General features: G+C 36.1%; 1 protein-coding gene across 3 annotated transcripts in view; it reads right to left on the bottom strand.

The window, feature by feature from the left end:
- Positions 1-12955, bottom strand: part of FER (FER tyrosine kinase) — a 459241-nt gene that overhangs the window by 345296 nt on the left and 100990 nt on the right. For all 3 annotated transcript variants that reach the window (XM_075541367.1, XM_075541368.1, XM_075541366.1), the window contains one exon: positions 6608-6730. In XM_075541367.1, coding sequence (XP_075397482.1) covers positions 6608-6730 — 123 coding nt within the window. The remainder of the gene's footprint in view (positions 1-6607; positions 6731-12955) is intronic.

Raw genomic sequence — 12955 nt, 5'->3', positions numbered from 1 at the left:
AATTGTTCCTATGTGTGAACCCATTGTTGCATCCACAGTGTCCATCTTGTCCAGGGCCTTCCTCTTTTTGGCTGCCCTCTACCAAGCAAGATATTCTTCTCTAAGGACTGGTCTCTCCTGACAATGTATCCAAAATACACGAGATGAAGTCTTGCCTTCCTTGTCTCTAAGGAGCACTCTACATTCAGCAAAACATAAGGTATATGTTTCCCTTGTAGAAGAAAACGAATACCTTATTTTTTAACAAGTATAGGAATTTTGAAACATTTTTAATGAAAAAGTACTCTAGTGATTCGAAGACTAACTTCTTATCATGTGTGTGCATATGTGCATGTGCTGAGATGAATTTTTTTGCATACTGGATTATTCTGAGGTGGTGAGATTAATTAATAACTAACTTTTATTAAATACTTAATATGGCCAGACACTATATTAGTCATTTCACATGTTAACTTAAGTATTCCTTATAGTAACTCTATAAAATGTGAATAATTATCCCATTTTAAAGAGAATATAAACAGCATTCAAATATAGTAAGTGGCTTGTTCAGAACTCCAAAGCTAAAAGAGTCCCTCTGATTCCTAAATCTTAAACCCTAAGCACAATGCCTCAGTGCCCACATGCAAAATTAACAAGTTATACACAGCTTGGCTTAAGAACATCCCACACAACTCCGCTTGCTTTTAGTACTTCCTCCACAGTCATTAAAACCTACAGCATCCTTTACCTGGCCCTTCTCATTTACATATAAGCTAATTCATTTGCACATAATTCTGTGCTAAGAACTATGAAGACATTAAAAACCCTAACATTTTCCCCTTTCTCTAAAATCCTTATGGTTTTGAAAACTCGTATCTCAGCAGAAGTCAGGAAACTATCTGCTTAGGGCTCAGCAGGGTAACAGATTTGGAAGCCCTGGCATTTGAGTATTTCAAGTGTTAAGTTCAGAGCTCAAATATTTTAAAAGTCTGGACTGCAAGGACATGCTTAGTACCAGTGTTCTGAAATAGCCAAGAAACCTACATGTTATTCATGGCATGCTTTCACTAAAAACTTGTCATAAATCTTATACAGCCGACTTTTATAAAATATATATGTAAGAAACCATCCATTAACAACTGGTAGATGCTGTTCATATAAAAAGGAGCACTGAGTTCGCTTATTGGCCGATAGACACATGTGGGATTAATTGAAGGGCAGAGAGATAAATAGCTCAGTGAGCCTCGCCTTTCTAGTTCTCGGGTCTCTTGTTTTCTGATGGTCAGACCAGGGTGCAGCTGCCTTAGCCAGTTCCCTGCTTCAGTTGGCAAGACTCACTTCCTGCAAGACATCCCTGAAGAGAAGCCACATGGACCACCTCGATGCAGCCCTGGGTACTGGAGCACCCGTGTGGAGACCCCAGCCAGCGCTGAGATGCTTACATGCGCACTGATTTTGCTTTCCTCCTGCAGTCGGTATCATTGCATCAGTTTTGTGAGATGGAGGAGGACTTTCTGAATTGCTGTTGGACATTTGGTTTAATGTTGGACTTGTGGGCTTGGGCAGCACAGGGTTGGGATGTTTTCTTGATGCACACTTTACCTTTATATAAAACTCTCTCTTATACATGAGTTTCTGTGGATTTGTTTCTCTAAAGTACCCAGACTAACACAGGCACAAAACAAGTATTTGTCATGTTTAACTTGTATTTTTATATGTATGTGCAAGCAGCACATTTCTGATGCTCGTTAAACAACGATCCAGAGCCTACTGTGTCATGTGAGTAGAGATTTCATAGGCATTACAAAGAAGAAGTAGTTGGTGTTATAATTGGGTTTCACTAGGGGTAAGATAGTAGCATTAGCCAAATCTGGGAAGTTAAGAGGATTTCCTTGAAGAAGCATTAAGCAAAAATCTAAACGAAGCGTAGGCATTAACCAATTGAAGGGAGTGTGTTGATGGGAGGACACTGAGAAGAATATTAGAGCAGAGGAACAGAATGTGTTGGGGGCAGGAGATTGAAGCTACAAAGAAAAAATTGAAAAAGAGCCCAGTGATTGGATCAAGATGGGGAAACATGGTAAGTGAAAAATCCAAAGAAGAGAGTTGAAACCAGGTACACACCAAGCCTATAAGCCATGTTACGATTTCTGGTGTCTTCCATAAAAGCAATAGTAATCTGTGGAGGAAAATAAAAAATAACAGGAGTCTGACTACTTCCTTTGAAGGCCTGCTTACGAGATTGACCCTGAGCTGACATCTGAGAACTTGAATTTTGGAACATTCCCAGCATCTTAAATGTAAGAGTGGTTCACTGTGCCTAAAACGCCTGTACAAGCAGTGTGATTTATTACGTGAACATCTGTTGTCCATCTAGGAGTCTGGAATTTTGATAATGCCTGAAAAACTGCCTAGTGATTTAAAAACACAAACTCACTGCTATCGAGTTGAGGCCAACTCATCACAACCCTCTAGGATAGGGCGGAACTGGTTCTACTTCTGTAGCTCTTTACAGAAGTAGACAGTCTTGCCTTTCTCCCATGGAGTGGTTTCAAACTGCTGGTCTTGCAGTGACAACTCAATGTGTAACCACTACACAACCAGGGCCTACTGATCATCTCTGAAATGAAACCACGGGCACTTGGTCTCCAGTAAGTTTCCCTAGTAGGCAGTGTTCACAAATGATGGTCCCACTCATTGCTGAGGAAAGAAACACTACTCTGTGCAGCTCCAGTGGGACCGTATTCTACCTCGTGTCCTACACACTTACGGCCCTGGGCTCTGGGCCCTTGGTGTTGCCATACATCTTAGCCATGATTACAACCACAGTCCCAGTCCAGTAACCTCTTACAGAGAACCATTCTACTTCAGGATTATTTTAAAGGTGAGCACAGAGATGTAAGAGTTACAAAGAGAAGGAAGGGTAAAGATAATACAAATGGGGGCTTCAAACGTTCATGGAAAAATAGACTTAAAAGATAATGAGAAAGTTTCATGAACTTTTTTACAACCCCTTATATATTTATATAAAATAATATAAAGTTTCTGAAAAGGTAAAAGATGACCGGAAACAAAAGATACACAAAATACTGGATTTAGATTAGGAATCGGTTTTCTATTGAAATAAAGAAAGAGAATCAATAAAATGAGGGTGAGTATGCGTATCTATTGTTATTAGTGTTGTTAGGTGCCAATTCCTGGTGTCCCTACGGACAACTTTCTGCCTGGCCCTGCACCTTGCTCACAATTGCAGCTAGATTTGAGTACATTCTTGCAGCCACTCTAATAGCCCGCCTCTTTGAGGGGCTTCCTCTTTTTCATTAATCCTCTAATTTACCAAACAAGTCTGGTCTCAGAAAATAAGGTCGCTGCCACCTCATGCTCCTTTTTTTCCCCTGTGATAGAAGAGGGATCTGCTTATTAACCAACATGAAGTAAGAGGTAAGTGCACTTCTGAAAGAAGTGAAAGATGTCTGAAACATTGCTCACATGTAAGAGTAAGTGTACAGCAGATAATAAGCCCTGGTAGAATAGTGGTTCTAAATTGGACAGCTAACAGCAAGGTCAACAGTCCAAACCACCAGCCACTTTCCCAAGAGAAAGACTAGGCTTTCTATTCCCTTAAAGAGTTACAACTGCAGAAACCCACAAGGGGAGTTCTACACTGCTCTATAGGGTTGTTAGGAGTCAGAAGCAGCTTGCTGACAGTGAGTTGTAGACCAGAAAAATGCTAACGAGCCTTGATAAATCAAGCCAGTTACTACTGTGAGATTATAATAGTAAGTTTATATAGTATAGTAAATATTATGGAAACCATGCTTATAACCATTATTGGAAATGAAAATAATTATCAAGATTTGATGACAGATTTAAAATTTTAGATCTGCTGAAGCAGAGGTAAAGAAAATATAACTATTATTTGTATTTGATATATAATTTATATCTAAATTGATTTATGTATATATGAGAACTAAAGAAAATATCATTCATAAAATCAGTAAAAATACAAGGATAGATAGATAGATAGATAGATATATCAAGATCAGTCATAGGATTCAAGTAGACATTTATAGATTCAGAAATCAGCAAACGTACTGCTACTGATTTCATTCTAACTCACAGCCTATATGACTGAGAATAGGTCTTCTATGGGTTTCCAAAACTGTAAATCTAATAGGCTGGTTCATCTTTCTCCCATAGAACAATTGGCAGGTTCGAAATATTCACCTTTCAGTTAGCAGTCAAAGGCATCAATCACTCTGCCACCAAGTCTCCCAGATAAACAATAAACCTTAAACCTACTGCCATTAAGTCGATTCTAATTCTTAGGAAACCTATTTACAAAATTGTAAATCTTTATGGGAGCGCACTGCCTCATCTTTCTCCCACAGAGTGACTGAAGAGTTTGAATCACCATCCTGGTAGTTAGTAGGTCAATGCCTAACCCACAATTGTGAGTTATAATCAATTAATATGGCCCTTCCAGTCATAATCCATTGATATAATTCTGGACTTCATATGCTTGTGGCTGTAGTCCCATTTTGAAGGGCATTATCTACTAAGGAACCGGAAAAGAATTAGATCAATCCCTGACCTTACTAGAGGGTGTGAATCAAGCCACACTCTTTTATTTAGGGGTTATTGTCACAGCTGCTATATGGAATGATAAGCTGCTTCTGGAGTGGTCTAGGAAAAAGAGGTGCTGATTAAGATCAGTAGGAGGCCAATGCCTACAGGAAACATCTTGCCAGAGGCCCCAGGTCATATGTGCATAAATAAGATACAATACAGTTATATTTGGGTAGCATTAAAAATTATAAAAGATTTATATATTAATTTGATTGTGCTTCATATCCAACGTAACTCCCATCAAAGGACCTTTCCCAGCATGGGTCTGATACGAGGGTAGGGGGAGATATGAATAGGATTCTCCTCTGAGTAACGCCCTGCAATGCTATCCTGTTGCATATAAAATGGGCCCTCTAAGAGGTCAGGAAAGGTGGCTGTCACAGTTGTATCCTTCCACCATATTTATTAAATGTATACGTTAAGCAAATAATCAGAGAAACTGATTTACATGAAGAAGAATGTAGCATCAGGATTGAAAGAAGTATGTATTAACAACCTGGATATGTAAATGACACACCTTGATTGCTCAAAGTGCGGAGGAATTGAGGCACTTGCTCAAACAAGATTAAGGATTGTAGCATCCGGTATAGACTACAAGTCAAGGTAAAGGTCAAAATCTTCTTAATTGGACCAACAGGCTAACCAATAAATAGAGAAAAGTTCACATACTCAGGATCTCACCTTGCTTGGATCCACAGTCAATGCTTAGAGATGAAAAATACATTGCATTAGGCAAATCTGCTGCACCAGGCCTCTCACAAGTACTGAAAAGCAGGGAGTTACTTTGAGGACTAATGTGTGCCTGACCCAAAACATGATCTATTTCAGTGCTTCATATGCAAGTGAAAGATGAGCACTGAATGTGGACGACCCAAGAAGAATTGATGTGCTTCAGTTACAGTGTTGGTAAAGAATACTGAAAGTACCATGGACTGCTGAAAGGACAGACAAATTTGTCTTGGAAGAAGTATGGCCAGGGTGCTTCTTAGAGGCAAGGGTGGCGAGACTTTGTCTTACATGTTGTCAGGAGAGACCAGTCCCTGGAGAAGACATCATGCTTGGTAAAGTCGAGGGGCAGAAAAAGAAAGCCCCTAGACAACCCGACTGGCACAGTGGCTACAGTGACGTCAAACACCGAAATAACTGTGAGGATGCTGCAGGACCAAGCAGTACTGCCTTCTGCTGTGCACAGGGCACTCCTGTGCCTGAAGTGACTCAATGGCATCTAGCCACAATAAGCCGGTGTGATCTCATCACCAGTGATTCAGGAGTGTAGCTCATTCTCTAGACCCATCAGCTGGTTTACCCTGCCTGATCTTCATATCTTGGATTGAACAGGACGCATCACCATGAGACATTTCCTTAAACTTGCGTGAATTCCAGTGGGATGTTGCCGTGATTCCAAGAACCCAGAAACGTGAGGGAATTTACTCAGGGGAGTAGTTGGGGAGGGGGAATGGAACTGGACAGTAGCATGCAAGAGTTGGATATTTGGTACATCATCATCCTCAATTCCTTGGGATTAGTCAAGTATTAATTCTTCTAAAAAGTATTATTGCCAATAGTAAAGTGAAAAATGCAGCAGAGCCCAGAGGGCTTTGGGAAAGTAAAGTGGGCAGCGATTCTCTAATTAGCTTTACTTCCCTCAAAGAGAAGCCAATTTCTAGATGAGTTTGCATTCCTCCATTCTTAATAAAGGAACTGCAGGGGTCTGAAGCACAAGGACAAGGGAAAGTAAAGATAGCATTTAACAATTTTTTCAGGAACCAGTTCTAATCTGTTATGTTGAGATTTTTGTAAATTACATTATGATCAACTTAATGTATTTATAAAAAGAGAATCATTGTCATAAAGTCCTAGAAAGTAATTCAACTATATCTTTAATATTTCAAATGTCATGTTACCAAAAATTTACATTTATCACTATACCAGAAAAGTCTATCTGTCAAATACCAATTATGCTTTCATCCTTTACATTGTTTCCTTTTCTGTTACTCACTCGGACTTCTTCTCATAGGTCTTAGAAGATTCCTCAATCCTCCCTTCTAGCTCCAGAACAGCTTCCTCCTTGTTTAAAATCGTCTGCTGTGTTTGCATAAGCTCTTCTGCTAAAGTTTTCAACCTAAAATGAAAAGTTTTCTCATTATTAATCAGTAAGTTAACTATGAACTATGCTCACTTTGAGACAAAAAAGTTTTATTCATTCATCTAGGGTTACATTGTCCAAAACAATAATATCAAATGTAACTTCATTTAAATTAACTCAAAATAATTAAAAGGGAAAATTCCTTTCCTTGATTACTTTAATCATATATGAAACGTTAAGCAGACATAGACAACGAGTGTCTCCTGACTGGATAGCTCAGAAGAACACTTCAATAGCTGCAGCAAATACTCGTGGGCAGTGCTGATCCAGAGAGTCTGGTTTCATCAATAGGATAAAGAAAAATCAAAGCAGAGAGTAGGAGAAAAGAAAAGAAATAAGATAACTGAAGGGCCCGTCGTGTCCCAGGAAGAATATATGGTGAAAAATCTATTCCTTGTTTTCAGACAAACATGTTCATAATCTAACGTGAACACTTTTTATCTCCGAGACCTTGAGCAAACTAGTACTTAGTAAGCTTTAGGTAAATGGTAACAATATTATTTGTGCATGCTAGCTCAATTAATCCTTATACTAATCCTATAGTTATTCTAAATTATCGAGAAAGTGAAATAATTATCCTTATCTTACAGAAATTTTGGCTCAGTTGTTTGACAATATAAGTATATGGTAAGTTATTTTTATTTTAATGCATTCTAATAATGCTGTATGGCATTTTCCATATAGATTTTAAAAGATCAAATGTATAAAATTAATATTCACTGTCAAACAAGAATTAATTTTTGGTTGCATAAAAAGTATTTGCTCCTTAGAAATATTTCTAACACAATTATACATTCAGTACAGTAAGGCAAGAAACTCAAGTACAAAAGAGAATATTAAAGAAGTTAAATCTATAAAATTTTTAATTCCCTTAAAGTTAAAAAGATCATAAATAAAATAAATAAACAAAAGACAAACTATGAAGAAATAGGTGTAGATTAAGTTGCAAGCCAAAGGCCTTTTCATTAAAAAAAATTTAAGGAAAAAAGGCAATACAAAATGAAAATACACAAAAAAGTAATAATTCAAATGATAAGTACATGAAAACATGTACAATCTGACCCAAAATTAAATGCCTGGGGTTCTTACATTATATTTATTTTAACTAAAATTAACATATTAAAAGACATAATTCCAGTATTCTCAATGTTATACTTTGACAAATATGACACAAAACTCTCAAGACAAATAGAATTCTCTCTAATTTTTAAGTTAGAAATATTATTTTACCATCTAAAAACCTCTTATCAAAATACATGTGCAGACTGTACAAAATCAATCCACACAATGATATTTATTGCAATACTGTCTAAAAAGGAATAGTTAAAGGAATGTCAATCCACTTATGAATTAAGTTAGCACACAGACACTAAAAAAGAATTAAAGACATTTAAAGTTCCTCTAAATTAAAAGGTGAAATACAGAAGAATATATAGTATAGCTCCATTTATATCAAATACTTATTTGTATAAGGAGCTCCAACTAGTTTGTGGAAATATTTGAAAAAGAACAGATTTTTTTCACAAATTTTTGAAGCCCTATCTTACAATATATAGTCGTATATGTTTGTGTATGTGAGCATATAGGAGAAGAACCAGAGGACTACAAACCAAATTTTTATCAGTGTTTTTTACACTCTGAGAGAAGTAGGATTGGGGTAGAGAATAATTTAAGGTAATAAAGGAACTTTCATATTTTACATTGTAGATGTCTATACCGTTTAAATTTCTTGTAGCATGAATAAATTTAATTTTCTTAAGTTCCTAAATAATAGAGATAGAAGAGGTTAGAAAAAGAAAACTATGTGACATAGTCAAGAAGATCTCAGAATAGAGCAATACTGTTTATTTTATTTTGCTTAGAAAAAATAAACACAAAGCACAATAAATCTCAAAAGCTTCTGAGGGTTTTACTACACTCTCACAAAACATACTCAGGGATACTTCTTATTAATGTGAACTAGAATCATCAGGGGGAGGTCAAATTAATAGGAGAATTTTTATTTAAGAAAATGCGTACAGTCATAAAAGATTTGCATCAAGACTGGATAGAGCAGAGGTTGTACACTGGCGCATATAGGAGCTGGAGGCACAGGGAATCCAGGGTGGATGATACCTTCAGGACCAGGGGTGTGAGGGGCGATAATGGGAGGGTAGAGGGTGAGTGAGTTGGAAAGGGGGAACCGATTACAAGGATCTACATATGACTTCCTCCCTGGGGGGACAGACAACAGAGAAGGAGGTGAAGGGAGACGCCGGATAGGGCAAGATATGACAAAATAATAATCTATAAATTATCAAGGGCTCATGAGGGTGCGGGGAGGAGGAGTGGGGAGGGAGAGGGAAAAAAGAGAACCTGATGCAAAGGGCTTAAGTGGAGAGCAAATGCTTCGAAAATGATCAGGGCAAAGAATGTACAGATGTGCTTTATACAATTGATGTATGTATATGTATGGATTGTGATAATAGTTGTATGAAACCCTAATAAAATATTTTTTTTTAAAGATTTGCATCAAACATAGTAAAATGATGTTTTGATTACTTTAGTAGATATAGATGCTGCAGTTATCCGGAGAACTCAGATAGGCAAAATCAATCATTTCCTGACTGTCACATAAAGAAGGTATTACTGTATTAAAATTAGAGGTTATATTTCAAGCCCCAGCCTCATTATTTACTAATCATAAATAAGTAAATAAAATTCACACACGCTTTGTCATTTATAAAACTCCCCTTCTATATAATACCATTTAACATTCAGGAAAGTCTCCAAAAAGAAGCATGCCTCATAACTTGTCCCCACCACCCTGTCACCTCCTTGCCTCATTCTATCCAGTGTGGAGGCAAGAACATTTGTCACCACTGCCTTGGCCACGTTAAACTCAAAGCTAAATGTATTAGAACGTTCTACTCCTGTTACTATCACTCCCTTTCCTGAGTGGAAATCCTCTGTCATTTGCCTCTTCTACACTTTTCCCTTATTCTCTTCCTTCATAATTGCCCATTCACCTCTCTTCTTAGGCCTTCATTCATTCACTTTATCACTTTAAACAGTGCTTACTAAGCATACTGAGACTCTCTGCTCCCTGAACCAGTTACAGTCTCAGGTACCCAGAGGGACCTGTTGGTTGTTCTCTTTCCAATGAGGTCGCTATGTGTCATAATCGACTGGGTCACAGTGAATTTGATGTTGAGAAGGATATTATTAGTGTCCGGCACTAGGCTAGACGTGAGGGATACAGTAATAAGTGTTTGGTCAAGAAACATATTCTAGGAGATGGAACATCGACATTTTATCCTCCAACCCTTTCTTTTCTTCTTCTTTACTCTACTTGACTATTACTGTTTCCTTTCCCTAGTTTCTTCTGAATTCTTGTCTCTGTACCACATCCTCAGCTCCATCCTGGAATACTCAATCCCACCAAACTGTAAGATGCAGGCAGTATGGCTTACTCTCATAGTATAGCCCTTATACTTAAGGACCGTCCATATCTTGCACATAGTAGGTGCTCAACTTAGTTCCCTATGTCCTGTTTTACTCACTGGGAACCCACCCATTACACTTTGGCTGCAATTTTCTAATCACTTCCAGAGTCTACTAATATCTAACACTCTGAATTATCTAAAAAGTGAAACTCCAGAGAACCACCAAATGTAAGAACAAGATATAAGACTTTGACCCATCAGCTAATGTTGGAGGTAAACTAAGCACTCCTGTAGTGGTGGAGAAAAGGAAGCCATCATTCTCTAACATGAGCAATGATAATGTATAGGGTTGATTCTTTTCATGTTAAAAAAAATTTTCAAGACAATGACTTGCTTTCAGAATAAATTATGAGAAATATTTGTGCTTACAATCCTATTTACTAAATTTTAATTTAAAAAGTAATACCCTCGGGTGAATATTTACTTACTTTTCCTAAACTAGTATTTCCTTTAATAAAGCTGAGAAATTCAATATAACTTAGCTTTATGACTATATCACTTATTGTTAAACTTCCTAGGCCAGAACTTGAAATATAGCACATTCCCTATTAACAGTTGGTATTATTAACCATTTTTATTAGCACTAGGTGAAGTAAGCATATTTCTGGAATATAAGCTCAGAATGTTATGTTTTACTTTTAAAAATAAGAAATTTATCTGACCCTTGAGTATAAAAACTCATGTTACTCCCAAGCTAGGATGTTTAGGTTAAAACCTAGAGCCAGATATATTTGTATTATTTTCACATTATTACCAATTAAGAATAAGTAAAATCAAGTAATATTGTAAGCTTCCTATATCATGAGAAGCTATTCATAATCATAAATTCTAATCTCTTTCTAGCAATGTTATTTCCAAGGTCATTAACTTTTTGGAGAAATGAAAAATTTCAGTTGCATGAGAAAGGAATCTTCATTTGTGTTTTTTGTTGTTCTTGATGCAAATAATTGAGATAAAAAGTATATATAGACAAAGACATGCACATGTATATTGATGCAATGTTACACAAGAGAGTCCTATTATCACAAATTTAAAAGAAATCTATGAAAAATTCTGTTTCTGATTTTATAGTACTCTCATTTCTTCATATGAAACATTTAGAAAAATTCAAGAAGCAGTATCTACTTGAGGTGGACAGCATGATTCCATGAGTAACTCTTTTGATGTCCTCTCTTTACTTGGTATTTTTACTTGTAAGCAGAATAGAGAAAGAGGAGCGCTGTAAGTGTCTCATTCCTGATACCCTACTGCCATGATTCAGCTTGAAGCACCTTACACCGAACCCCATTTGTCACACATCCCTGATACAAGGCAATTCTAACACAGAATATTAAAATCTAAATCTGTAATCTCTTTCACTTCCTTTAGTAATCCTCTTGAAAAGTATCACTTAAGACAATCAATGAGGGATTAACTATGAAGTCATGTTTATTTCTTATGGGTTTTGGATATATACACCAGCTTATTTGTGAGAAGAATGAAGTGGTATGATTTATTTTCTTTCAAATTCTAGTTTGGGCAAAATGACTTTCATCTAGAAAGAAAAACAGCCCTACCACCAGTTTACTACTTTAGAATCCCTATAGAACCAGAAAGAAATTAGAAGTTCAAACAAAGGCCTAGAAGAGCTAACAATATCTCTGTCCCCTGGCAGGCATGTTATTGCTGGTGTGCTATAATTTACTACTTGTGAAATTCAATATTGAAAGGCTAAAGAATAAAAGGGGTATTGTAGAAAATAAAGAAGAAAAGAGATCAGAAAAAAATGAACAATATTTTTCCTCTAATTTTCTAGTCTCTGATCATGTCAAGAATATAGTATCTATATTTTTTTTTTTTGAGACTTAACTCTTTGGGCAGTCTCAGTGCAGACAAAGCATAACTAAGCTTTATACAAATGAAAAAAATTGAATAAAAGTAAGACTTTGAGGTGAAAACTGCTTTAATATTCCTAAAGCTCCACAAATTCATGGTTTCAAAAGTCAAAGCAGAAAAGAAATTATTTAAAATCAAATACCACGTCTCCCCCCCAAAATTTATTTTTTAACCCAGGACAGGTGGATTAAGGGAAAAAACATACAGTCACAGTATACGAATACATAATATAAGTTTTCAAATTTCAAAGAACTATTCACCATGTCACTATTATATTTTTTATATATTTATACTTAATAGTAATCATTCAAATAGTTTATCATTTATATTTTTAAAATATCAATGGCATATTTAAATAATGATATGCAAAATAGTTAACTGCCATAAAATTGCAATGGCTAAAGAAGAATTAAATGGAAGAAAAAAATTAATTAAAATTTATATAACTGATCTAATAATTAACATTTATTGAGTGACATACAGTTTTAGGTCATTTAAATTCCATAATTCTTATATTTTTATTTCATCTATTTTACATATAAAGAATTAAGGCACAGGGAGGTTTAGTACCTGGTTTAGTTGGTTTAGTTGGTAAGTGATAGAGCCAGCATTAGTGTCCAGGCAGCTTAGATCATTAATCGATAGTCTTAATAAGTACATAAAAATTTCACCATGAAGATTTTATTCTATACACTACGGCAGCGGTTCTCCACCTGTGGGTCGTGACCCTTTCACAGCGGTCCCCTAAGACCATGGGAAAACACATAACTATTTCACAATATATAATTATATATTGTTTTGTGATTAATCACTATGCTTTAATTATGTTTAATTATGTTCA

This window comes from Tenrec ecaudatus, chromosome 2 (genome assembly GCF_050624435.1).
Source record: "Tenrec ecaudatus isolate mTenEca1 chromosome 2, mTenEca1.hap1, whole genome shotgun sequence".
NCBI classification, from domain to species: Eukaryota; Metazoa; Chordata; class Mammalia; order Afrosoricida; family Tenrecidae; genus Tenrec; species Tenrec ecaudatus.
The sequence above is the reverse complement of the archived record's forward strand: the minus strand, read 5'-3'. Positions and strand labels throughout refer to the sequence as shown.